The sequence below is a fragment of the Dromiciops gliroides genome, chromosome 2 (assembly GCF_019393635.1).
Source record: "Dromiciops gliroides isolate mDroGli1 chromosome 2, mDroGli1.pri, whole genome shotgun sequence".
Taxonomy (NCBI): Eukaryota; Metazoa; Chordata; class Mammalia; order Microbiotheria; family Microbiotheriidae; genus Dromiciops; species Dromiciops gliroides.
In genome coordinates this window covers 40,979,207-41,007,162 of record NC_057862.1, presented here as the reverse complement: position 1 = coordinate 41,007,162, position 27,956 = coordinate 40,979,207, and the positions used below count along the sequence as shown (strand labels likewise).

The 27,956-nt window shown below is 41.1% G+C and overlaps 1 protein-coding gene and 1 pseudogene across 6 annotated transcripts in view; one reads left to right on the top strand and one right to left on the bottom strand.

Moving 5' to 3' along the window:
* The window catches only part of ZFAND4 (zinc finger AN1-type containing 4), a 69,489-nt gene that overhangs the window by 7,175 nt on the left and 34,358 nt on the right, over positions 1 to 27,956 (bottom strand). For 4 of the 6 annotated variants that reach the window (XM_043989804.1, XM_043989805.1, XM_043989806.1 and 1 more), the window contains 3 exons: positions 20,483 to 20,630; positions 17,487 to 18,665; positions 16,935 to 16,989 (listed from right to left, as the gene is read on the bottom strand). In XM_043989804.1, the coding sequence (XP_043845739.1) occupies positions 16,935 to 16,989; positions 17,487 to 18,665; positions 20,483 to 20,630 (1,382 nt within the window). Of the gene's footprint in view, positions 1 to 3,573; positions 3,709 to 16,934; positions 16,990 to 17,486; positions 18,666 to 20,482; positions 20,631 to 27,956 lie in introns of all 6 variants that reach the window. The other 2 variants (XR_006355068.1, XR_006355067.1) reach the window with 2 other exon arrangements.
* Positions 8,563 to 11,372, top strand: LOC122741409 (annotated as a pseudogene).

Below are 27,956 nucleotides of genomic sequence, written 5' to 3'. Positions count from 1 at the left end.
TACCTTTTTTTCAATTTTGAATAAGAATAATTCCCCCTTGCTTCATCCTTTACATTTACTCTTGAGGGTTGCTGAAGTTGGCAGGATCTGTGCCAAAGGCTTAGGAAGAGCAGTAAGTGGCACAAATGACTTTTTTTTTTTTCCCAGTCAAATGCAGAGAATGTCTGTCACTGACATTGAATTTACTTGCAGTCTCTTATGAAGCCACAAGATGGTGCTTATTTCCAAATAACCTGGAATGGCTAGGTTTGGTTGAATTAGGGACATATTTAGATTGGAAAGGTCTTTAGGAAGGTCATTAGATCTAGCGCCTTACTTCAGAGTTTCAAAAGAAGGAAAGGACCTTAGCGATTATTCGGTCTAATCCTTAACCGAGGCACAAATCTCTTTTATAACATCCCTTTCAGGATGCATCAAATATCTCAGGAAATCTTTGAAATAATATTCTATAGTCTAAATAACATCCTGCTCCACAAATGGAATCAGTGAAGTAATCTTAAGTACCTTCCTGGTAGTAAAAAGAAAAAGTTAGAATTTTGTTTTCTCAAGGCAAAATGTACACCTTTTATAGAGAAAACAGTTTTGTTTGGTTCTGAATCTCTTGAAGTAGAAAAAAGATGAGAGAACTAGATAGAAAAACTTATTTGTTCAGTAATACATTTGTTAGCAGTAGGTAACCTATGTGATACCTGTGAATGTACTAGAGGTTTCTTTTATGGGAACCTGCATGCATACACAATACCAATCAACACATCCTCAGAAAGAATGGGCAGGAAGTAGTGAGTTTTCCCTTATAAGAAGTCTTTAAGGGAAGGCTAGATGACTGACCACATGCCCAGCTTTGACCTAAAGGGAATTCTTTTTTAGGTCTAGAAACGGATGAATTTGGACCAGATAGCTTCTGAAGTCTGTTCCAATTCTGAGATTCTGTGTTTCTTATGATTAAAGTTAGAACCTTGACTTTCTCATCCCTGTTAAGGAAGAAGTTAGAAAGTTGCTTAAATACATCAGTTTCACCAGTACTGAAAAGCTATTTATTTAGGAGGCAGACATAATTAGCAATAAGTTCTTGGAAAAAAAAATGATTAGTTATTATGGAGATTCCAATTGTACCTAAATGTGATATGCCAAAGCCATCCTGAAAGCGTGTACTAGGAAACTGCATTTGCTTAGAAAGAACCTTTTGCCATTCCAATCAGCACTCGGGATGGCAATGAGAGGCATCTCTGGGCCTTTTCGCCAACATTCACTCACTGAGAATCCAATCCGAGCTGCTCTAATTTGGGGGGCATATTGATGGATCACTACTCCATATGTCTAAGTGATTTCAAATTTGCAAAGGACTCTATTCACTACTGCCCCTAGTTGTCCAGGATCCCACCCAGGGTCGAGAATAATAATAGATTTTAGTAATCCACCACTCTTTTCTTGAGCCTGCCTTCTTCTCCAAGGATAAGCCTAGTGCCTCCGTTAGGGTTGGCACCATCTTCTTTTTACTCTTCGCTTTTTCCCAGAGGAGGGCTCTAACTAGCTCTGCTGTGCTGGGGACAAACATTACTGCTCTGCTGTCGTGGCTTGGCTTGGCTTGTCACGAGGGAAATGTCTCACTCTTTCAAAAGCACAAGATTCAGAAGTGCAGAGGATCAGCTGTTTCCATGATATAGAAGAAAGTTCCTATGCCTCCAAGAGATAGAATGCTAAGGTCTGTGTGGCTGTTTTTCTCCCTCCGAATTGCAGAAGTGCTCTCACCTTCTCATTCCTAGCTCTCTTCTCTGCTTTAAAGGTATCTTGCTACTTAACCATAATCTTTACCACTTTTGGGCAGCAATGTAGGGCTAGGAATAGAGAGCACTCCAGCCAGAGACCTGGGTTCAAATCTCACCTCTACTTACTAGTTGTGTGTCATTGAGGCAAGTCATATAGAAAATCTCTAGATGTCAGTTTCCTCAGAAAGATCTAGACTAAATGATCTCTGATGTTCCTTCCAGTGGTGAAACTATGACCCCCCCAAACCAAAATCAGTACCACTATATATATATATGTATATATATATATATATTTTTTTTGGTGAGGCAATTGGGGTTAAGTGACTTGCCCAGGGTCACACAGCTAGTAAGTGTTAAGTGTCTGAGGCTGGATTTGAACTCAGGTCCTCCTGAATCCAGGGCTGGTGCTCTATCCACTGTGCCACCTAGCTGCCCCAGTACCACTATTAAGGATATTCTGCCCACTCCCAACCTTCTTTTGTGGTTTCCTTAACACACAGGTCTGACTCCCTGTTGCCTCTAGACTCAATGAGAACCTCCTCTGTTTAGTCTGAAGAGCCCTTTCTAACGTCAGTATCCATTACTCTTCTTTCTCACAGATGACCTTCCATCTCCCCTTTCTGGGCCTTTGCCCTCGCTGTCCCCACTGTTTGACAGACACTCGCTCCTTCACCTCAACATGGCAGAATCCCTCAGTGACTTCCAGACTCTGCTCAGGTTGAAGTTTCTACGTCAGGCCTTGGTCCATCTCAATAAAGAGATAACCCAGTGTACCTTGTACTGGTGTTGTACAGACTCACTGAAGGCTCCCTTGGTACAGTGGAAGTTCCCAAAGCACAGGGATCATTCCATCATTGTCTTCCCACCCTCCATGCCTATCGGGTCCTCATACGGAGGACGTGCTTATTAACTGCCCATTGATTGGACTTCTGAGCTTTTCACCCATTCTCTTTTTGATTTCTTGTCACTTCTCAGAACTCCTGGGAAAAGACTGGCCTTCAAGAGCTTACTGGAGATCACAGTATGTTGAATGGAAGCTTTAGGCTGATGGATTTTCTTAGCTGGATTCAGGGGCTCAAGCCTGCTTCTTTGTTGCCAGAGGTTTGGGGGTATTTTCCCTTTGGATGCTTCCAGGTTCTGAGCCCTTCTAGAAGTTTGAGGGTTCAGGAAGGCTGCTATCCAGAGAGTCAAGGCTTTATTACTATAATATAACAGACCAAAACAAAAAGGGAAAACTGGCAAATTCTTTGTACAAAATGAATGTTCAATAATACCAAATTATTTTGCTTTTTAAGTTTGTATTTTTAGGTATATTTATGGATTTTTCTGAAATCAATGACAACTAATAGAACAATAAAGATTCTCTGAAATGATCAAGTAATTTTATCAGAAAATCTGATTTAATCTACAGGAATCAAGTTTACACACAGCATTTTGGAGCGCGTTCTCTCTATATTTTTGTGTATATACACACATATACATTTAAAGTGTTTTTGCTCTGGATATACAATTTCATTGGCTTAGAGAAATCCCAGTGTGGAAATTCCCCCTCCTCTACAGATTGGCACCATCTCAGCAAATGAATTTCCACACTTAAGAGAGGTGCCTGGGGCACTGAGAGGTGGTCTGTCTTGTTCTAGAGCTCTGAGCCCCCATGTGTCATAGGCAGGACCTGAATCCAGGTCTTCCTGAGGACCACTCCCCTACTGCTGCCTTTCTCGACACACATATACATACGACATGTGATATATCAAACGGGATGCACTGATGTAAGGAAAGGAAAAGGCAGGTATCTAGAACAACTTACATATGAATCCTTGATAGCTATGAATTTTTAGGACTTAGACTCGAGCTATATTTTTCCAGATGGATATTTCCATTTTGGGGATAAATGCATGATCACTGTTTTTTCTTTTGATTCCTTGCTCTCTTAGCACAGCACCTGGCACAGAGAGGGAAGGAGAGAAGGAAGAAGGGAGGGAGGAGGGAAAGAGAAGAAGAAAGGAAGGGAAGGACAGGCAGGGAGGGAGGGAAGAAGGAAAGGAAGCATTTATTAAGTGTCTACTATGTGCCAGGCACTGTGCTAAGCACTTCAACAATATTATCTCATTTGATCCTCACAACAACCCTAGGAGATAGGGGCTATTCTTATCCCCATTTTAAAGTTGTGAAAACTGAGGTAGAGACAGGTTAAGTGACTTGCCCAGGATCACACAGCTATAAGTATCAGAGGCTGGTTTTGAACTCTTCTTTCTGACTCCAGACTAAGAGAGTGATGTCAAACTCAAAAAGAAATGGGGGTAGGGGTGGAGAGGAGAATAAGGCATACATGAGGATGCCTATGGACCATATAGTGACCTAGAAAACATCATATTACTATTATTCTATTCTATTTTTGTTTATTTTGTTAAATATTGTCCAATTATATTTTTATCTGGTTTAGGCACATGTGGCCCTATCTATGTTTGACATGCCTGGGTTAGGAGACTCTTTTTTCATCAAAAGAAAGATGTTAAGAGTGGAAAGAATTCTAACTAAGCTCCATCTCTGGCTCTGTCATTAGACAGCTACATAACTTGGGGTTAAATGCTTAATATTCTCCAGTCTATTTCCTTATTTGTGAAATGAGAGGGTTAGACTACATAACATCGAAGATTTCAGCTCTAAGATTTTAGAATTTTATGATTATAATCTAAGTTATAAGGCAAAGACTAAGTAGAACCAAGAACATATCGCAATTAAAATTAAATAAGCATAGGGGCCGCTAGGTGGCGCAGTGGATAAAGCACTGGCCCTGGATTCAGGAGGACCTGAGTTCAAATCCAGTCTCAGACACTTGACACTTGCTATGTGACCCTGGGCAAGTCACAACCCCAACTGCCTCACCCCCCCGCAAAATTAAATAGAGTAAATCAAAACTCAACTTTAAGACTAAGAAATATAGAATTGCTAATTAGACAGGGTATTTCAAAAGTCTTAGTGCAATTTTAAGCTATAATTTCAGAAGTATAAATATTATAAACTTATAAAAATATTTAAAATTTTGCAATATTGATGTCTTATTAAAATTCAACAGAACCACTCTCTTGTGTTTTACAGATTGTTCTAGTCAGCTTTCAAACATTGTAAAAACTTTCAGCAGCTGCTGCTGCTCCTTAGTAACTGAAAAGTTTACATTTGCAATCTCAGTTTTAAAAAGATCACCCCCAAAATGAGGTTTTGATGGGTATGTGACAGTTTGGATAGAAATAGTGATCAGGTGGCTAAGCATAAGGACTTCCAACTGATCCACCAGTCAGAGAAAGTGTCATCTACAAACTACTGATTGTGCAGTGCATATAATGATAGGGTGCCCTACTCATCTTGTTAAAAAAATTTCACAAAGCTAAGTATAGAAGAAATGTAAATAACTGAGCTTTGGCTAAGTATTTAGCATTTACACTTCTGAAGTTATTAAAGCTTAAAACTACACTAAGACTTTTAGCACACCTAGTATTTGGTAACAATGAATAAACAAAAAGCTTCTGGATCATGGACTGTTTGACCTGGAAGTGACTTTACAGACGGTTAAGGCCCTAGAAGGTGAAGTGACTTGGCTTAGATCACAGAGCTGGTAAATGACAAAGCCAGTATTTCCAATCAGGTTTGGACACCCAATATGGTGCTCTTTTCACTAGACCAAAACTAGAGAACTCTATTTCAAAGAATAGGTTTTAGGAAGCATCAGTAATACAGGGTATAAGCTTTAAGGCTAAAATGAGAGATGAAAAAAAAAAAGAAAGAAAAGCAGAAGGGATCGTTTTCAAATTGAGATGCAAGAATGGGCAAAGTGAGGACTAGATGAATCTGGAAGCACAGCTAAAGTGTAGCTTAAGATTTGGTAAAATGGTAAGACTAGACCTATGATTTGTTAGGTTATAGGGAAAACCAGATGTGCAAGCTCCCTCTTCAAATGAGATGAGCACCTCCTCTACTAATCACAGAGTTGCTGGGGATACAGAGAGAAAGGTCAAGTGTGTTTCAAGGATAGGACTTGGCCTAGGTATTCTCAACTCTGAGGCCTACTCATTATTTCTCATGCTGCCTCTCAATAAAAATATAAATAGGTATATAAAAATGGAAAACAAATGAACACAGTTTGGCTACTGGTGGGTAAATTTAAGATGTGCAGGCTAGTAAGCAGATTAACAAAATTGATCATTTAACCTTACCCAAAAGACAAGAAATACTCAGAAAAGACAGCGGATATATCATTAACCATGGGAAAAATGTAGCTCATAAAAGATCTAAGAAATATAACAGATTATAACATTAAATGGGAATGGCCTAAAGCATCTCTAAAAAGTTACAAACTGAATTAAAAACCCAATTCAACAATATACTGCTTCCAAGAAAAGGAAAAACCCCACATGGAAACCAAAATGAAAAGGGCAGAGTCAAGATTTGTCAGGCAAATACAAGTACAAGAAAGGACCAAGTTTCAATGACTGCCTGATGAGGCAAAATTTAAACCAAAAAAGCACCGAGGGTAAAAAAGGAAAAATATCAAAGTACTAACTCTTCATTCCCTTCCTCTAACCTCTACTGCCATTGGAAGCAGATGTGTTTACCAGAGTCTTTAAGTTACATACATGACTTTAAGTTCAGAAAAATATGGTATATGGCACACTTCATTTCATGAGGCAACAGTATTCATTTTTAAATTTGATAAAGACAACAACAAAAACATTATAAATCAAATAGAAATGAAAAAAATGTTAAATGTAATTTTTCCATGCAGAATACAGGAAATACACTAAAGGTATTATTCATCAAAACCAAAGATGTTTTTCCTCCAAGAAAAATACTAGCATTGTATAAGAGAATAGGATCAATATAATGTAGGAAAAAAAGGGAAGAAAAAATCATTTGATATTACAAGCTGCAGAAAAAATATTTAATAAAGCTGAAAATCCATCAATGGTTAAAAATCTCTAAAGAGTAGTAAGGTCTTCTAACGTGATAAAAAGTATTTACTTAAAACCCAGAATGAACATTATTCCCAATGGGGGAACTTTTCTATCATTTCTTTTAAACACATAAAAGAAGCAAGAATAGCCTGATGACATTTCTGTTCAGCACATTATTGGAAAATCAGCAATTGCAATAATGTATGAAAAAGAACTAAGGTATTGCATAATTATGTACTTAGGAAAGCAACAAAAATATATTAAAAGTAATAAATGAATTGAACAAATTCAGTTTGCTTCAAGCCAATTTGATTGCATGTTTCCAATCACATCCTTGTACACCAATAATCATAGTGGAAAAATAAAATGAAAAAATAAATACCTTTGCTAATAATGACAAAAAAAAGTTTCAGAACAGTAGACAATTTCTGTTATTCAGTACAAAGTCAACTTAATAAAATATGCCACGAAGGAGGACAGAGTGTACTAAATAATTCTGAAACAAAAGAAAATTTATTGTCATTCAAGAAATGAATAATAAGTATCTATTTTGTTTAAGGTACAATGATACATGCTGAGAAGGAAAATACAAAAAAAGACAAAGTTCTAGCTTTCCTTGAGCTTAACACGTTAAGGGAGTGATATGTAGCTATGGCCCCTAATAGATGAAACTATGCCCCAAACACTTGTACAAGGCCTAAAACCCAAAGGAAGAAGAAAAGGACCTGCATATACAAATACATTTATAGTAGTTCTTTTTATAATAGCCAAGTGGAATCTAAGGGAGTGTCCTATTGGAAACTGGCTAAAGAAATTATAGCATGTGAATGGACTGTGGTAAGAATGATGAAACGGACAGCTTTCTAAAGAAACTGAGAAAATATTTATGAATTGATCTGTAGTGAGCAGAACTAGGAAAAAATTACAACATTATGGAGAAAAGCAACTTAGATGGAATTTGGAACTTTGATCAATATACTCATAAATCTGAATACAGAAGACTGAAAATTTGAAATATGACACTTACCTGCCGCCAGGGGTGGGAGGAGAGGGTAGTAGTGATAAAATTAACATGAGACACACATACGGTTTCTTTTTTTTCTTTTTGGCAGGGCAATGAGGGTTAAGTGACTTACTCAAGGTCACACAGCTAGTAAGTGTCAAGTGTCTGAGGCTGGATTTGAACTCAGGTCCTCCTGAATCCAAGGCCAGTGTTTTATCCACTGCGCCACCTAGCTGCCCCTGACACATATGCATTTTCAAGCATGACCAATGTGGGAATTAATGCTTATGATGAATGTTTTATTTGAGTGTATATGTATTTGTGCATGTGATGTGTTTTCTGAGCTAGAAGGACAATGAAAAGTATATAATATAAATACATTTAAAAATGAACATGTGACATGTTGTATACTTGGCACACAGGCATTGTGCTAAATGCTGGGGATACAAATAAAAAGTAAAACCAGTCACTGCCCTGAAGAAAATTGGGACATGTAAGATTAATACAGTGAGAAGGTAATGCCATAGGAGATGGCATTGGTAGCTTGGGAGACCAGGAGGTAGAGCTCGAGATGAATCTTAAAGGAAACCAGGGAATGTGGGTCAGAAGTTAGGAGGGTGAGCATTCCAGGCAAAAGGCACAGAGATTGGAGGGAGCATGTTGTGAGGCATAGAAAGGAGGCCAATATGGGTGGATAGAATATAAGAGGGTATAGAGCCCGCCCCCTAAGGGGCGGGTTCCCTTTTCTGGGCTTGCGCCCTGGGTGCCGTGTGACTGCTCATGCCAAGTGTGGAGGCTCTTCAGTCTGTCGGGCATGTGTGGTGGGTTCAGGGGTCGCCTTGCCATGTTGTGGCTCTTTAGTGTCACCAAGGGTCCCAAGGGCAAGGGCCTGGGGCCCGCGCTGTCCCTGCCACCTGTGATGGGAGGGGACACCGGCGGGGACCGGAAGGGAGGCGGTGGGGACCAACCCACACCCAAGGACAAATGGAGCAACTCTGACTGACCCTATGGGCCTGGAGCACGTGGACAAGGCGGCACGTGAGCAGCACTCAGTCTTGCACAGATGCAGGTACAGACTTTGCAGCTGGAGCAACAGTTGAAGGTTAAAGGATACGAAGCTACCATGGAGCAGCTGAAGAACGAGCAGATTCGGGTACAAGCAGAAGAGAGAAGGAAGACACTAAATGAAGAAACGAGGCAGCATCAGGCAAGGTCTCAGTATCAGGACAAGTTGGCTCGAAAGCGCTATGATGACCAGCTCCGACGGCAGCAACTTCTCTCTTTCTTTCTTCCTTTTTTTTTTCGTGAGGCAATTGGGGTTAAGTGACTTGCCCAGGGTGACACAGCTAGTAAGTGTTAAGCGTCTGAGTCTGAATTTGAACTTGGGTCTTCTCAAGGAAGAGAACTTGAGGAAGCAGGGGGAGTCTATGCAGAAGCAGGAGAGGCCATCAGGAGAGCTACTGTGGAACGGGCAATAGAGCTGTGGTGTAAGAATGAGATGCTTCGTATAGAAGCAGAGACCCGTGCACCGCTTGAGCAGAGGGGGAGAGAATGCAGACATCATCAGGGAGCAGATCTACTTAAAAGCCTCAGAGCACCGCCAGCCCATTCTGGAATCCCTCAAGACAGCTGGTACTCTGTTTGGTGAAGGATTTTTGGGCCTTTTAACTGGGACAAAGTCACAGCTATGGTGGCTGGACTAACACTGCTCGCTGTCTGTGTTTACACAGCTAAGAATGCTACAGCAGTTGCTGGCCGTGACACTGGAGCCTGCCTAGGAAAGCCCTCCCTGGTAAGAGAAGCCTCACGAATTACGGTGTTGGAGGCCCTGAAGCATCCGATCAAGGTTGGCAGGCGGTCTGGCAAGTAAACCTCAGGACGCTTTGGAAGGAGTTGTTCTCAGTCCGAAGATGGAGGAGCGGGTCAGGGACATCACCAAGAGGAACAAAAGGGTGTACAGGAATATCCTCATGTATGGGCCACCCAGCACGGGGAAAACACTGTTTGCGAAGAAGTTAGCCATGCATTCGGGTATGGACTAAGCCATCATGACTGGTGGTGATGTGGTCCCCATGGGGCAAGAAGGGGTGACTGCCATGCACAAGGTCTTTGACTGGGCCAGTACCAGCCCCAAAGGCCTCTTGCTATTTGTGGATGAAGCTGATGCCTTTATGAGAAAACGAGGCACAGAGAAGATAAGTAAAGACCTGCTGGTAATGATGACAGGTTTATACTGGTCTTAGCAAGTAACCAACCAGAGCAGTTTGACTGGGCCATCAATGACCGAATCAATGAAATGGTCAACTTTGACCTACCTCAGCTCAAAGAACCGGAGCACCTGGTGAGGATGTACTTTGACAAGTATGTTCTGAAGCCAGCCACCAAGGGGAAGCAGTGCCTGAAGCTGGACCAGTTTGATTACAGGAAAAAGTGCTCGGAAATCGCCAGGCTGACTGAAGGCACGTCCAGGCAGGAGATCTCACAGCTTGACATTGCCTGGCAGGCCTTGGCCTACGCCTCAGAGGACAATGTCCTCATGGAAGCCATAATTGACACCAGTGTGAAGGACGCCATCGAGCAGCACCAGAAGAAGATGGAGTGGCTGAAAACTGAGGGCATGGAGGGCAGGAAAAGCCAGCTTCTCCCTCTCTTCAAGGAGACCCCAGTGTTGGGGCTGGACACTGGCGAGAGAAGTCTGGACCAGGGTCCGTCCTTCCCCTTCCTGCCCTTCAGGGCTTTTTTAACACCCCCTCCCCCTAGAACCCACTGAGGTGTATCATGACAGGAGCCACATTAAAGGGTCTATCAGGCGCTGACCTGGCCACAGCTGGACCTAGAGGTAATAGGGAGCCACTGGAGGAAGATCACTTTGGCAGGCAAGTAGAGGATAGACTGGAGTGGGGATGGGGAAAGACTAGGCAGGGAGACCAGCCAGAAGATACTTGCAATAGATTAGGATGCAGAAGGTGAGGAGATGAACTAGGATGATGGCTGTGTGAGTGCAGGGAAGGAGATATGTACAAGAGATGCTACAGAGAAAGAAATAACAAGATCTGGCAACTGATTTGTTATGTGCAGCGAGTGAGAGGGTACCTGGAAAGATGATGGTGCCTTCAAAAGTAATAGGGAAATGAGGCAGCTAGGCAACGCAATGGATAAAGCACCGGCCCTAGATTAAGGAGGACCTGAGTTCAAATCCAGCCTTAGACACTTGACACTTACTAGTTAGCTGTGTGACCCTGGGCAAGTCACTTAACCCTCATTGTCTCACAAAACAAAACAGTAACAGGGAAAGGCAACAGTCAAGATGGTGGAGAGGGAGGAAGCAGTATAGTCTTAAGAAAACACATGAAACCAAGTACCAATTGGGAAATCCAAGCAAAAATCACAGTGAGTCATTTTTCAAGCTTGGGTTGGCATAGGGAGAGAAAGCTCTATATAGATGGGGGGAAGGGGTCTATCTTCCCATAGGACTGAACTGGAACCTGCCATCTCGTACTAGGGCAAGTAGAGGTCAAGGGAACAAGAATAAGAGCAATCAGCAGCTCTGTTACTGATCTACCAGAGCTGGGTCACAGATCCAGTGCAGATCAAAGAGGGTACTGTCCACAGGAATGGAAGACCAGCTGCTGGGAGCTGAGCCTAGAGTGGTAGTGCAGGGCAAGGAATGCTCAGAACCTGAGGATAGGTACTGGAAAAGGAGCTGGAATAGAACAGAGCAACATCTGTAGGTAGGGTTGTGAATCCAAGTACAGCCCCATGCCTAGTCTGAAGCCTGCAACCAAATGACCAGGGCAGAAAGCTAAGACAAAAAGGTAACATGCAGAACATGCTGGCAGTGGCTGGGTCCTGCAGCAGTCTACTGTAGCTCCAGCCAGGGGCAAACCCTCAGCTGTGTTACTCAGACCCAACCCAAGTCAAGAGCTTGCAAAGCTCAGAACAGGAAGGGGGTGGCCAGACTTTGCTCTATATCAGACAGCTGTGGGTGCAATGAAAGCTTGCTTGAGATCCATCAAGAACACAGAACTGGACATTCAAAGAAAGCAGCCAACAGGATCCAAAAGAATACAAAACAAGACCAAGCACAACCCAACCATTTTCTCCAGAAGGGCTTGAGCATGGCCCTCAAACAAAGGCAAAGGTCAGGGAATGAGCGGAGAAGAAGGGATTGACAAATAAAGAATTCCCCATAAAGAGCTATGATGATGACAAGAATGACTAAAATATCAATAAGCATAGCCTTAAAGCAAAACACAGATTAGGCACAAGTTTAACTAAAATTCCTGGAATAAAGAAAGCAAGAGTTTAAAAATTATTTTCTAAATGAAACAAGAGAAAAGAACTGGAAAATAAATGAGAGCTAGAAATAAAGTTAATCACTCCATGACACAACATGAAATGTTAAAGTCAGGAGATGGAAAAATAAAAGAAATTGTCAAGTGTCACATCAAATGCAATTCACTTAGAAAACATTAAGAAGACAGAATTTAAGAATCACTGGACTAACAGATGGCTTCAGCCTTCTAAGTAATTTAAATGAATATTCCTCAGTCAGTCAGTAAGCATTTTTTTTCTTTTTTTTTGGCAAGGCAATGGGGGTTAAGTGACTTGCCCAGGGTCACACAGCTAGTAATCCTCATGTGTCTGAGGCCGGATTTGAACTCAGGTCCTCCTGAATCCAGGGCTGGTGCTTTATCCACTTCGCCACCTAGCTACCCCTAGTAAGCATTTCTTAAGTGCCTTCTCTGTGCCAGGCACAGTGCTAAGTACTGGGGTACAAAGCAAAGCTGAAGACGGCCCCTCCTCTCAACGAGCTCATAGTCTACTGGGGGAAACAACTTGCAAACAACCGTGTACAAATGAAGACATAGGATAAACTGCAGACAATCAACAGAAGGATGCACTGGCATTAGAGAGGGCTGGGAAAGGCTTCCCGCAATACAGCCAGAGGTGGAGATGAGCAAGGAGAGAATTCTGGGCATGAGGACAGACAGCCAATGAAAATGCGTGAAATCAGGAGATAAAAGAACAGCAAGGAGGCCCTGGGTCAAAGAGTATGGTTGGTGCCTCTCAGCATGGAGTCCTCTCAGGGTGTTAGACAGCTTAAACAAAGGAACAGTCGGGGAAGCCAATGGAAAGGGGATTCTCTCTTTCCCTGCAGACAGATCAGGCTGAGGCAGGCCAGGAGACCAGCAAAAGGAACATGATGGAATGATGTTTTTCTCTGTCCCTCCCTATATGCAGGAACCGGAGATAGGCAGAGGGAACAGGATGGAATCATGTCATTCTCTAACTCCTGCAATAGAACTTTGCAAGCACCTAGGTGAGAGGTACCCACAACAGCAGCAGCAGCAACAATAGCAACAACACAACCACAAACAAAAAAACCTAGTCCCAACCCTCAAAGAGCTTTTCTTCTACAGTAGTAAGAGGCATGATTACAAGCTGGTAGGGAAGTGGTATGGGTGAAGTTGGGGCTTGAAGAGTGAGGGGAAAGTCTGGAATAACCACTTTTGGAAATGTGACATGGAGATCATACAATTATAAATTTAGAGCTGAAAGGACCTCAGAGGTCATCTCATCTAATCTCATTTTACAAATGAAGAAACTGAGGCTTCGGAAGGTTAAGGAACTTGCCAAGGTCATTAAAAAGATGTTAGAGGTTGGATTTGAACCAAGTTCTTTGACTTCAGGCTAAATGGGGAGGGGAAGGGTTGAGAGAAGAGGTCAGGAGAAGATAGAACTGGTAAGAAATTATAAAGTGGTATAATTCCACTTAAAAATAATGCCCTAACTTTAAATGTTTCTAAAATAAAGAAATATATTACATTAGGTAGTCAATTACTTTGATGGAAACAAGAATATATCATGTCTTATAAAACAAAGCAGCTTCATTTAATCTATCCTGTTATCAAAACGTTTAACATAACCTGAATTAAGTGATAACAGGACAACATATGACTTCTAACTTACCCACTTCACATTTAGAAAGTGTTACCAGTGGTAGATAAAACATTCACAATATTATCAATCTTATTTACAAATAGTAAATGTATAAACTAAGACCAAATTATCCAATTCTCTTCAAAGTTATGAATGAAAAGACTTTGTACAGAACTGTTTATGTTCACTTCTTTGCTTAAAACTGTGTTGTTTGAAATGAAATGGGGGTTGCCTATCTCTGTCCCAAGTTTTAGGGAATTTAGCTGGGGTTTCTAATAGATTGTTACTTAGAAATTAGAGGCTATAGCACCAGTTTGGGGCATTAGGAATTTATTAAAGCACATTCAATATTAGTGAAGAGAGGGCATGTGACTCCGAAAGTTCAGAAGCCTCACCTAGGATACAGAGAGAGAGAGCGCGCTCAGCCTGACAGCCTCCTTCTGCAGTCTGGAGGAGAGGTGGCCCTCACACCCTGCTCCAAGCTAATTGGCTAGGGCCATTCCAATCTATTGGTTTACTGGACTTGAGGGCGGTCCATGAGCAGTCCGTGCTGAGCTCAGAGTTCAGAGGACAGGCCCTGGGGAGGGAAAGGCTTTCAGACAGCTGTGGTTTGAATTTCTCCTGTCTCTAGTTATAGTCCAAGGTCCAACTTGACTGACTTTGGGCTGGCCTTAAAGTCAGGCAAGGTTCTGGAGTTAGGCCCTGGGGGGGGGGGGCCTCTGGGAGGCCCCATTATTTTCTCACAAAACCTTCACTAGCCCTTTGCTGCTTAAAATGTTCACGCTCCTTAGCCAGGCAGTTGGTGCGCCCCCCGCCCACCTTTTTAGTCATATTTCATATGCCTCTGTCATCCACGTGATCTATGTTTAGCCAAAGGAGACTCTTTGTTTTCCAAATATCCTGTGCTTTTATACTGCTATTCTCTAGGCCGAAAATATCTTCCTTCCCTCTAGTCCCATGCTGGAGTCCTACCTATTTTTAAAAGTAACTCAAATATCACTTTCTTCCATGAAGTCTTTCCTGAAAACCTATTGCTAAAAACCCTCTTTTTTTTTCTTTTCCCTTTTTGAGAGGCAATGAGGGGAAATGACTTGCCTAGGGTCACACAAATGTCAAGCAAATGTCAGATGAGTCTGGATTTGAATTCAGATCCTCCTCACTCCAGTGCTGGTGCTCTATCTACTGCCTTCTTGACTTCATGTTGGACTGTTTCAAACCTAATATACTTTTCCCCCCAATATACTTTTTTTTTTTTAGTGAGGCAATTGGGGTTAAGTGACTTGCCCAGGGTCACACAGCTAGTAAGTGTTAAGTGTCTGAGGCCGGATTTGAACTCAGGTCCTCCTGACTCCAGGGCCAGTGCTCTATCCACTGTGCCACCTAGCTGCCCCAAATTATTATTTATTTATTTTTTGTGGGGCAATGGGGATTAAGTGACTTGCCCAGGGTCACAGAGCTAGTAAGTGTCAAGTGTCTGAGGTCAGATTTGAACTCAGGTACTCCTGAATCCAGGGCCGATGCCTTATCCACTGCGCCACCTAGCTGCCCCCCAATATAATTTTTTTTTTTTTGGTGAGGCAATTGGGGTTAAGTGACTTGCCCAGGGTCACACAGCTAGTAAGTGTTAAGTGTCTGAGGCCAGATTTGAACTCAGGTCCTCCTGAATCCAGGGCCAGTGCTCTATCTACTGTGCCACCTAGCTGCCCCCCCAATATACTTTTTTTTTTAAAGTTTTTTTTTTTGTGGGGCAATGAGGGTTAAGTGACTTGCCCAGGGTCACACAGCTAGTAAGTGTCTGAGGCTGGATTTGAACTCAGGTACTCCTGAATCCAGGGCCGGTGCTTTATCCACTGTGCCACCTAGCCGCCCCCCCACCAATATACTTTTTTTTTTGGTGAGGCAATTGGGGTTAAGTGACTTGCCCAGGGTCACACAGCTAGTAAGTGTTAAGTGTCTGAGGTCGGATTTGAACTCAGGTACTCCTGACTCCGGGGCCGGTGCTCTATCCACTGCGCCATCTAGCTGCCCCCCCCAATATACTTTTAACATTTTTGTGTATTATAAGTTGTTTGTGTTCACGTCTTATCCCTCCATCTCTGTGTAATCTCTGAAGGGAGAGACTGTGACTTAAATAAACTCTGTAATTGCCCCAGCTATAGGCACAGTGTTATATACAGAGGAAGTCCTTAGGAAACATTTCTTGAATTACTGCTCATTGGAATTCCTTGCATTATTCCTCACTGGAGTATCAAACAATTGCCCTAAAGTTCTTCGATCTATTTTACCAAGTAAGTGATCAATCTTGGAAGAGTAGACGTTTCAGCAGTTAAAGGAATAGTATATGCCTTTATCTTTATAGCTATTTTAGAGCCTCTAGTTCTGTGGATTTCACTTTTTTCCCCCTAAGACAATAAGGCTAGGTATTTAAAGTTTATTGTGACTCTGTTTGTAAAAAGGAAACTAAAATATATCTTCTTTAAAAGTAGCAACAATAAAATGTAACAAAAAATAACGATCACAATAACAAAATTAGCTTAAAGTATGGTGTATCACAGGCCATTTGCTTTTCCCTGTAACCACTCAGCCTGTGCTCCCTAGAGTTACCAAGCAGGCAAGTGGCTGCTACTCTGGAAATGACAATTGGTCAAAGCATCTTTTGAACATTATGGTTGCCACAGTCACCACCACCACCACTGCTGTGGGATATACTGTTACCATATTGATCTTAAACCCCAAACAGCTTCCCTATATACTTCTGTCTTGGACATGGGAGATTGGTGGGGCAGGATAGGCACCTGTTGTGGGGGGAGATCACCTCTATTCTATGGCATCCCTAATTTGCCTCTTGACTTGAGTTTAGGAGCCAATACTCACAATGTTCCTTTGTATTATCTTTTTTTTTTTGTTTTGTTTTTGGTGAGGCAATTGGGGTTAAGTGACTTGCCTAGGGTCACACAGCTAGTAAGTGTTAAGTGTCTGAGGCTGGATTTGAACTCAGGACCTTGTGACTCCAGGGCCAGAGCTCTATCTACTGCGCCAGGTAGCTGCCCCTGTATTATCAATTAAAAGCACCTCGATGACAAGAGCTTATTTATTTTTTATTATACCCATACTTCCCCCTGCTCCTTCTTGAGACTGTGGGTAGGTTGAAGAGTACAAATATATATTTTTGCCTTCCCATGTTATGGATTGTTTTCCTCCTACTTGGTTATTCAATTAAATGACAAAATTATACCCATATAGTTTCCTCTAAATTCTCTTTAAGTTGCTTACCTACTCTTTTCCCTGCTGATGTATTATTTCCATTCATTCCAAGCCCATGGGTAGACTACAATTAAAGAACAAAACAACATCTACAAACGTGAATCAATGGTAAGAGGAAAGAACATTAAGTACCAATATTTTATGTAAATATCTAATATTTACAATATTGTCAGTTTTTAAAGAACAAAACCCACAAACATTAAACGTGGCCAAACTATCCATAAAGTCCCAAATTAATTTAAATTAACCCAGAACAAAACTATGAATGCACTTGTATTTTATTTTCAAAAACACTTAACTAGATAATTAATATATTGAAATGTGATGACCTAAAAGGAAGTTCCTGATGTGGAATAAAAGTAAATGAATTTTTTTTCACCAAATCATATAATATAAATCTGATAAACATAATAAAATATAATAACTTCATACACATTACTTAATATTATTTAATTAGAATTGAACCATAAGTCTCCTTATTCAATTACAATGTTAATATATTTCCCAACTCTTTATGTAAATTAAGAAGGGGGGGGAAACACTTGGAAGGTCAATACTTACTAGAAAAAAGTCAGCAGGTTCAATTTGGGGAGAGCTTTTCCTGAGACTTTCTTCCTGAAAATGCTGGAGATTAGTAGACAGTGCAATAGCAGAAGTCCGAAGCCTGCTGGCCCCACACGAGCTCTGTAAACTGTCTCTGCTTGCACTTCGTGCCAGTGAAGCAAGAAAACCTATGTTATTTACAGAACCAACTGGCTCTTTGGATGCCTTATTAGCCATTTCTGTGATGTCCCTAGCCTCGCCTTTGGAAATAATATCAGATCTTTTACCAGGTGAGTCGACTTTAACACCACGAAATCTAGTAGTCCTAGGAAAGGAAGGATCAGCTATATTTCGGACATCCAACGATCGAAACACATTTTGTGAGGCAGGGGACCTGAGGGCACCAGTCTCAAAGCATTTGGATGGTCTCTGAGGTTTCACTAGTGAACTGTGATGTGTTACTGGTGCAGAATACCGAAGAGGTGACAAGAGTCTGTTCTTCTGAGGGCTTAATTCGCGAGGGTTCAGAACTGAAGTTTCCATGGTCTCAGAATTTAACATTCTTGCAACAGGCTTATGATGCTGCTCTGGAGTTTTAATATCTTTATCCCCATCGGTCAGTACAAGGTCTTGGTTCACCTTCTCTGTGCCATCCAGATCACTGTATTGTTCAGTCACATTTCCTTCTGCTAACAAAGCAAACGCATCCATTTCAGGTAAAAGAGATTCTTCGGTGGCACACAACTCCACATTTGGAAATAGGATTGTGTCTTCCTCTGTTTTAGATATTACATTTTCTGCAAACATTTCTGTCTGTGTGGACAGAGATGACACAATAGGGAGAACAGCATCTGGGATGGGCTGTTTGGTGTTTTCTAATTCAACATGAGATACTTTAGCTGGTAGTTTAATGCTACTGATTGAGTGGGAGAGTGTGCTGCTCTCCCAGTTGTCATCTTCCTTGAGGAAATCAGTAGTGATAGATGGTATAGGTCTACCAGTAGTGGCCAAAGTAGCCAAGGCTGACAGTGCATTCTGGGAAGGCTCAGCAGGATATGAATTGCCAGGTGGAGGCAGGCAAGACTGTCCAATGTGAGGGAGTACTCTTAACAATCTGTGACGAGCAGCTGCCATCGAACCGCTTGAAGGTCGAGGAGCCATAGGTGGGCGAGGTTTTACCTTGACAGCTTTCTTGGGCTAAAGAAAAGATTAAAAATATAATAATCTGTACGTCATGGTTATTATCTCTGTTCAGTTAGTAAAAACAATTCAATAAGAAAGAAGTGACTTTCTAGCTTGTATTATTAATGTTTAAAGATATTAATATTCCAACCTATTGAGTTTGGATTATGTCACAAAGACAATGGAATTTCCTCCTCTAACAATTTGCAAAGAAAACTGCATTTTTCTTTTAAACTATTTTGATGCTGTTTTGATTAATAGGAAGTTGTTAGACTGAATCAGATAGTCATCTTACCTATTTCAGGTGCCTAAAAATCATCCTTGGATTGGCTAGTGGATGAGTTAGGTGACCTTTAAAAAGGCAATTCACCATGTATTCTACTGAGTCACATGGGGAGGCTTAAAGGTCTTGACTCCTGTTTCTCCAAAAAATGTGGTCACATTAGATGACAATAGTTTTTATGGAGGAAGATCTACTATAGCCATTTTAAATAACTTACTGTTCTCTTTGGAGAAGCAACTTCATCGTGTTGCTAAGATTTCCTATGGAGCTTCAGAGCTTCAAAGATCTAACATGGGAGTGAGGGCAAGCAGCTTTGCCTAATTCCAAGTTGGAGCCCTTAAAATTTGGGGACCCTCGGAAAGGGAGGCATAGTCAAAGAATATGAGTCTTTCTGTCCTCATCTCATTCCCTTAAACAGCATCCTAGAGACCAGCCTGGTCAAAAGAGGAAGGAAATAAGGTAGGGCAAAGTTGCCCAAGGCAGAGGAAAGAAAGGATCCCATTTGAAATGTAGGTTGTAGCATTCATAACAAATGTGTTTTAGGATGGCAATTAAGAAAAAATGAATTTGGGGCAGCTAGATGGCGCAGTGGATAGAGTATGAGCCCTGGAATCAGGAGTACCTGAGTTCAAATCAGGCAAATCACTTAACCCCAATTGCCTCACTAAAAAAAAGAAGAAGTGGGAGGGACCTTAGAACAGGAAATGTCAGAGGAGGGAGAGGCCTTATAGAGCAGGGAATGTCAGAGCAGGGAGGGGCCTTAGAACAGGGAAGGTCAGAGGTGAGATAGAGACTTTAGCAGAGGGAATGTGAGGCCAGGGAGAAGCCTTACAATAGCAATCAATAGGGACAGCTAGGTGGCACAGTAGATAAAGCACCAGCCATGGATTTAGGAGGACCTGAGCTCAAATCCGGCCTCAGACACTTTGGCAAGTGATTCTGGCCAAAAAAAAAAAAAAAAAAAAAGGGACAGCTAGATGGCGCAGTGGATTCAGGAGGACCTGAGTTCAAATCCGGCCTCAGACACTTGACACTTACTAGCTGTGTGACCCTGGGCAAGTCACTTAACCCTCACTGCCCCTCCAAAAAAAGAAAAAAAAAAGAAAAAAAGAAAAAATGAATTTCAGGTCTGAGCTAGATATGGAGATATAATTCTAAGGCCCACATATACACAAGCAAATTATTAAGTGACTTAAATAACAAATGTAACACACATTCACATTAAAACAGCATTGCCAATAAACATATTACTTTTAATCTCTCAATAAATGATGTACAATTTTTTGGGGGCGGGTCAGTGAGGGTTAAGTGACTTGCCCAGGGTCACACAGTTAGAAAGTGTCAAGTGTCTGAGGCCGGATTTGAACTCAGGTTCTCCTGACTCTAGGGCTGGTGATTTATCCACTGTGCCACCTAGCTGCCCCCTTGACAAACAATTTTTTATATAAATAGAGCTATTATACAAACGAATACAAACAACAGGATGGTGTCTTTTAAAATTTGTTATGGGAGGCAAAGAGAAAATCTGGTTACATGGTGCTTGCTTCACCTTTTTGCTGAGGTTCATGGTCTCCATTTTTGCCTTCAGTAGCTTCATTTTATTCATAGTGATAGAGTTTTCAATAATCTGTTGCCCAGAGGGAGAAGGCTCAATTTCTTCATCATCATCAGTATATAAATTATAAACTGAACCACCACTGCCAGAAAAAAAAACACATGACACATACCCTGTTATCCAATGTACAGATAAACCACAGATAAAATGATATATTCTGTCAGCATTGTGTAAACAAAAGGAATATTTCAAAAAGCAAGTTTTTGAAAGAGAAAAAAAAATTAAAATGAGTACTGAGACCATGAAGTGGAGATGCTAAAAATGTAGGGTTAATTGAGCTTCTGGGAAACTATTACACTGGGTGAATTTTTTTTGGGGGGGCACTCACTATAGTTTTCCCACAGAGGCAAAATCCAGTTCCACAAGGGTCTCCTCCTGGCATGGCCAAAGCTGTTAACTGTGTAACCCAGACCACAGGTTGATCAGTTTTCCATTAACCAGACAATGGCATAGAAGGGAAGTCCAAATTTCTATCCATCTTGAGGGGGGTTCGCACCATATAGGAACTGACACACCCATGTGGATATGACATTCTATTTCTGTTCTTTAGAATAAAACAAAACAAAAAACAAACAGATGGACAATTTAAGGATTTCCTAAGTGTTACTTGGATACGTAACCAAACATGCAAAATACCCTGGATTTTAAAACATGACAAAACTCAACCCTGGCAATTCATGACTTGAATCATGGGAAACTTTTTTTCTTAATGCTTTGTTGGAGGGAAACTATGCAATAGTGGAAAGAGCACTAGATTCAAAGAGTCTGAAGACCTGGGTTGGAGTCCTGACCCAAATACTTGCAAGCTGCGTAACCATGACCAAGTTACTTGAGCTCTCTGATCAACAGTCTCTACTTTACAGTAAGGACCGTATATGCACTGCCTTCCTCACAGGATTGCTGAGGAATAGTGCTTATAACCCGTAAGGGGCTGAGAATAATCTGAGATATGATCATACACTGACTCTGGAAACATAGTGAATGACAATATTTAAAAACAGAGCATCCACTAAGGTATAGCTCCAGTGCTTTATGATTCTATGCTATCAGACTGTAAACTCTGGCCCACTCTGTCAAGATGGAGCGGCTTGGAGCACAGGCATGCCAACAGAACATTCTATATCATTTACACTGAAAGTTGGCCTCCAAGTGATTTTAGTTTATTTTGGGGAAGGGGGCGGTGCATAACTCCTAAGGACTGCCATCTTGTTTACTCAGGTATGGAGATTGCACTGTCTACCAACAACAGTATGAGTTCCCATGATGATGAAGCCATGGTTCTGCATAAGGTTTGAAAGAAAATCTTCATAATCCTCATTTGTAACTTTCCCCACACTTCACTTTGGTTAGAACTCATGGTGCAGGAGTTTGCTTCCAAGCTCAATTTAACGATTAAGCTGGGGAAAACTCCATTTATATTTTTCAGTAATGAAGATGGAGAGAAGAGGAAAACCCATAAAGTTTGGTTTAACAGGGAAACATGTAAAGAGATATGAGGGTTCAAATTGAGAAGGAACAACTAAAATTAAATCATACCAGAATGGAACTGAGTAGATATCAAGTTTGGATACTTTTGGTTAGAAGGACTACTTAAGAGTACACATCTGAGCAATAAAAGTTTTCAAATGCAAATTTCACTACCATTTATGGCTGGCTATGTTAGGATAGTGGCCTTTGGCCATGAAAAGCACATTTGGGGATACTTGGGAAACAATGACTTCTGTCTACAAGAGGAAATCGGGCAGCCCATTTCCCTTATTTCCATTTAGTGAAAGTGACAATGCCACCTCTGAAGAGGATGTGTTCATCAATTTTCCAGACAAAATTAAAGAGAAACACCCTATTAATACATATGAATAAATGGTAGGAAAATAGATGAGAAAGGGGCTTGAAATGACTGAACCTACCCCCTTCCAGGGAAGGGATCCAGGGAGTGGAAGTGATATGGCTTTTAGGGTTTTTTTTTGGGGGGGGGGCAGGGCAATGAGGGTTAAGTGACTTGCCCAGGGTCACACAGCTAGTAAGTGTCAAGTGTCTGAGGCTGGCTTTGAACTCAGGTCCTTCTGAATCCAGGGCCGGTGCTCCTAGAAAAGGAGACACAGGTATAGATGCAGATGAAGGAAACTGCATCCCTTCGACACAAAATCTGCAGCATGCCAGAATATTAGTAACATTCTAACAAATTTGCTTCTTTTGGAAACAGCATGATTTCTGATATCTTTACCAGTTGTGAATAGCACAAAATTCTTTTAAATAGGGGAATATTGCTAGTTTATTTTGACACTGGTAAATAATCAGGAGCTAAGAAATTTTTCTGCCTATCGAATATAATTAAAAAAAAAATCCGCATCTGAAAATACAACAAAAAGAACTTAAGGACGTATAGTCCCAGCGAACTGGAAAAACCTAATTATTAAATTTACATGGCCCAGAAAGTTTTTCAATGCTTCTATTTCAGATAGGACCAATTCTTCACAATGTCAGATAGACTTTCAACATGGCTCTTAAGGCCAAGAAACTTGGACTTTTTTCTCCTTCTCAAGTAATGAAATAATTCATATTTTGAAGCAGCAAATTAAGAACCTTCTCAGAAAAATAAAAGTGACTGATTTGGGACAAATTTTAGATAAAATTAATCAGGCAGAACAGAATCACAGAAGTTTCTCATTTAGAAGAGATGAAGAACATTTAGCCCAATCTTTTAATTAAGTGGAAGAAGAAATTGAGACCTTGAAAAGTTAAGTTATATAAAGTCACATTAAGTGGCAAAATAAGTATCACTAATCTCTTAGGATCAAAAATCACAGATTTACACCAGAAAGAACCTTAGAGTTCAAGTTCAAAGATTAGACCACAGATGAGGCACTAAGGATAAGTAAATTGCCTGGAGCACAGAGTCACTAAGTACCTGAGGTGGGATTCAAAGGCTCCTTGTACACCATGCTGCCTCTTTTCTTTTCTTTTTTCTTTTTTTTTTTTTTGGGTGAGGCAATTGGGGTTAAGTGACTTGTCCAGGCTCATATAGCTAGTAAGTGTCAAGGGTCTGAGGCCAGATTTGAACTCATGTCCTCCTGAATCCAGGGCTGGTGCTCTATCCACTGTGCCACCTAGCTGCTCATCATGCAGCCTCTTAATAAGCATCTAGTTCTCCCAGATTTTTCTAAGAAATGTAAAATCGCCAACACCCAATTGACTGGAACATGAGTGTTCTCTAGATTACGACCTGATGAAAGTTTCAAGAACTTTTAAAGATGATCCTGCTAGCTCAGAGTCATTGACTTTGTAGATTGAAGAATTCTTTGTGATTACCTAATCCAAACACTTCATTGTACAGATGAAGAAATTGAGACCCCCCCCCAATAGATTAAATGACTTGGTCAAGGTCCCACAAATACTAAGTAGCAGTTAAAGGGATTTGAACCAAGGTTCCTTTACTCCCCCTTACTTCTGTGTCTTTCCCCCTTTTTGTTATGTACATCTGATCCTATGTATCTGGGTCAATTCTTATAAATGAGAGAAAAGGAAGAAAAGGAAAAAAAAAGGTCAAGTAGTATTAACACTCAAGGAACAATTTTAGCCTAAAACCTGATATGAACTATGTATTTATGGTTTTTTTTTTGTTCTTGTTGTTGTTGTTTTTTTGCGGGGCAATTGGGGTTAAGTGACTTGCCCAGGGTCACACAGCTAGTAAGTAAGTGTCTGAGGCCAGATTTGAATTCAGGTACTCCTGACTCCAGGGCAGGTGCTCTATCCACTGCGCCATCTAGCTGCCCCTGAACTATGTATTTATAAAGGCCAACTATAGGAATATCACTTACAAATACATATTTGATTTTATTTCACATCCAATGATATTAAATGGGAAAACTGCTAGACCATCAGGATAGAGGAGCCTGTTTAAAAGCTGATGGATAGATCTGTTAAGCCAGGAACAGAGTTATATGAGCAGATGCTGGAGCCTCATTTTTTTTGGTGAGGCAATTGGGGTTAAGTGACTTGCCTAGGGTCACACAGCTAGTAAGTGTAAAGTGTCTGAGGCCAAATTTGAACTCAGGCCCTCCTGAATCCAGGGCCGGTGCTGTATCCACTGCGCCACCTAGCTGCCCCTGGAGCCTCATTATCTTGTCTTCATAGGAAGCTATGAGAAGAGGAGTCAGGATATTACTACTACTGGTATGCTGTAGTGAGAAAATATGACCAAATTAAGCCTGTGGACATCTATGTCTAGAGGTGCCCCGGTAAATAGCTCTCCAGGGGGAAAAAGTATCCTAGACATACTTTTAAGTTTAATCTGCATAATTAACATTTTCTCCATCAATTTCCTAAATTCAAACAATCAACAAAGCAATAAGTCAGGCACTGACATAGCATTTCCTGATTTCTGAGGTATAAATGCTCCCACTGAAAATTTAACAACTGGCTCTGGCACAAACATCGATGTCCCAGGTTGCCTAGCCACAGGGCCATTCTACCAGGATCCTATGATTCCAGGAGATCAAACCAGAGAAAAGCCTCAAAATCTGATCCCAGAGGTAGCGGCCTCTCTGTAAAACAGTTATAGGCCCCTTGGCAATCCAGATGCAATTCAGGGGTAGCCAGGTGACACAGTGGATAGAGCACCAGCCCTGGAGTCAGGAAGCCTTGAATTCACATCCAGCCTCAGACACTTACTAGTTGTTTCTGCTTGGTAAAGGGTGAGCTACCAAGAGCAGCAGGTGTTCACACAGAGCACTCATTGCGCCTGTAGTCAGGCTGGGGCCTCAAATCCCATCTCTGGGCTCTGGCCCTTGGGAAGGTTCTTAATTCTGGGAATCATTCTATCTTCTCTACAGAATTAAGGTGTTGGATTAAATGACTTCTAAGGCTTCTTTTAGCTCTTTAATCTGTGCAGGTCTGTGCTAATTTTAAACAGGCTATAGGATGAGTATTACAGAAATCAGGGTCATAAGGTCTACATGGCTGAAGTGTTTCTGGGAAGTCATCCTGGGCACCGGGGGAGAAGGATACATCTCCCTGACTCCAAAAAGGATCCTAAGCTGTGATCCTGCTGGGAATGATGACATTTCCACATGAGCCCCACTGCCCTAAATACTGAAAAATGTATGTCTTCCTGATGGGAGTCATACAAAGACTAAGAGTGTAATGATTACAGGTGGATTTAATTTATACAATGTATGTCAATTAAATGTTAGCTACCCAAAGCCTGGGCTAAATATAGCCAGTGCCAGTTTTTGTACCTGCCTTGAGCTAAGAATGGTTTTTACATTTTAAAATAAAGTTCTATAGTACTTATAAATGTAAAATAAATATTCTTAGCTCAAGGCCATACACAAATAGATGGCAGTTCCAATTTGGACTTCTGGTTATATGTTGCCATTTCCTGGTGTAAATTTAATTTTCATCAAGCAAATAATTTTAATGTGTGTACCAGGCGAATTCAGTTTCCAGGAATCACGGTGAATCCTTTTGTAAAATGACTCTGATATAGCAGAAACTTGATAAAGGTTTACTGGTGATTAAAAAACACATACAAGGAGGCAGCTAGGTGGCACAGTGGATAAAGCACTAGCGCTCGATTCAGGAGGACCTGATTTCAAATCTGGCCTCAGACACTTAATACTTACTAGCTGTGTGACCCTGGGCAAGTCACTTAACCATCACTGCCCTGCCCAAACCTCTGCAACTCCCCAAAAACATTTTAAAAATAGTTAAATTAAAATATTTCCACAAGAGAAAAAAAACAACTATTCAAAGTAGATGAATCTTTATACAAACCAGGATTCACCATTAAATTTCATAATGGAGTCTTAATAAAATTTCCTTTAAAGTGATAAACAACTATAATTTAACATAATTATCCATTTTATACCGAATATAGTACTTTACACTAGTGTTTTAGAACAAATGGCAATTTTTAGAAATGTCAATATCTAAAAATCTCTGGGACTTTCCTTACAGGATTTGCTCTCTCCAAGGAGATATAGTTTCTAAGCCTTCTGTGCCTTAATAAGTTGCTATGGTCAAAACAAATTATTGCCCCACTGCCAACTTCCTCACCAATGAGGCTCCCTGACTAGGCTAGGAGGACCCTGGCACAGAGTACAGACAGGATGTGCCAGGGCTCAACATGGAGCCTGTTTTGCTCAATCAGGCCTCAGATCAGAGCTTGTTACTTTGCTGTCATGGCTTTTAAGGACTTACTTGAAGATCATTCTCTGCTTTCATGGAAATATGCTAACACTCAGGATGGGGGCTGACATTTAAACCAATGGAATTTATTCAATACAAAGTAGTTTAGTACACCTAGTCAATTATTTTCAAAAGCCTTTAGGCAATAAGATTTCCTGTTTACCACTGGTCTTGTGACACCCCCAGGCTAAGTGCATCAACAGAATATAATCGTAATTCCAATCACACCCATTCAGTGCCAGTGCCCAATTCACATGTCCACAGGAGCCAACACAAATCCAAACTGCCGTAGTCACCCTCAGACCTGTACAGCCTTTATCGAGAAGTACAGGTGCTTTCCATTTCTCATGAGACTGGTTCCCTGCAGAGAGATACCCTGCCTCTGTCCCTGTGTCCTAGGGAAACAAGCAGACTCTGTAGGGGGTTTGGAGCCTGTCCCCATAGCCATCCTGTTTATATTCGACACTTGTCCTATCAATGCAGCTGTAGAGTCCTATGCTCTTGGCCCACTTGGGGATTTTAATTGGGGAGAGGGAGGAAGGAAGGAAGGAGAGGAAAACTTTGAGAAGCAAAACGATGCCAAGAAAAACACCCAGTTTTAGGCCAAGGAGAGAAATGATAAGAAAATAAACTCATATTCAGGACTTACTTAGAAAAAATACAAAACATTAACTTTCTCATTACTTTTCACAGGCACTAATACAAAGAATTCCTGTTGTGAATCTTTTGTCTCTCTAAGCCATCCTACACACACCACTGTCAGAATAGATCTTGCTAATATCCAAGTATGACTATGCCATTTCATTTGCTCAAAACCCTTCAACTGTTCCCCACCAAGGCATGACATGAACAAAATTCAAGACTCTTTAACTTGGCATCAGAGATCCTACACAACCCAGCCTTTCCAGCCTTTACGTACCCACACTCATGTTCTTTTGTCCCAAGTAGCCTGCTTGTCACTCCCTCAATGAATGTTTTGTTCATCTTCCATCTTTGAATTTTTGTTTATACTTTTCTTTTTTCTTTTCTTTCTTTCTTCCTTTTTTTTTTTTTTTGGTGAGGCGCAATTGGGGTTAAGTGACTTGCCCAGGGTCACACAGCTAGTAAGCATTAAGTGTCTGAGGTCAGATTTGAACTCAGGTTCTCCTGACTCCAGGGCCAGTGCTCTATCCACTGCACCACTTAGCTGCCCCTATACTTTTCTTAACACCCAGATTTC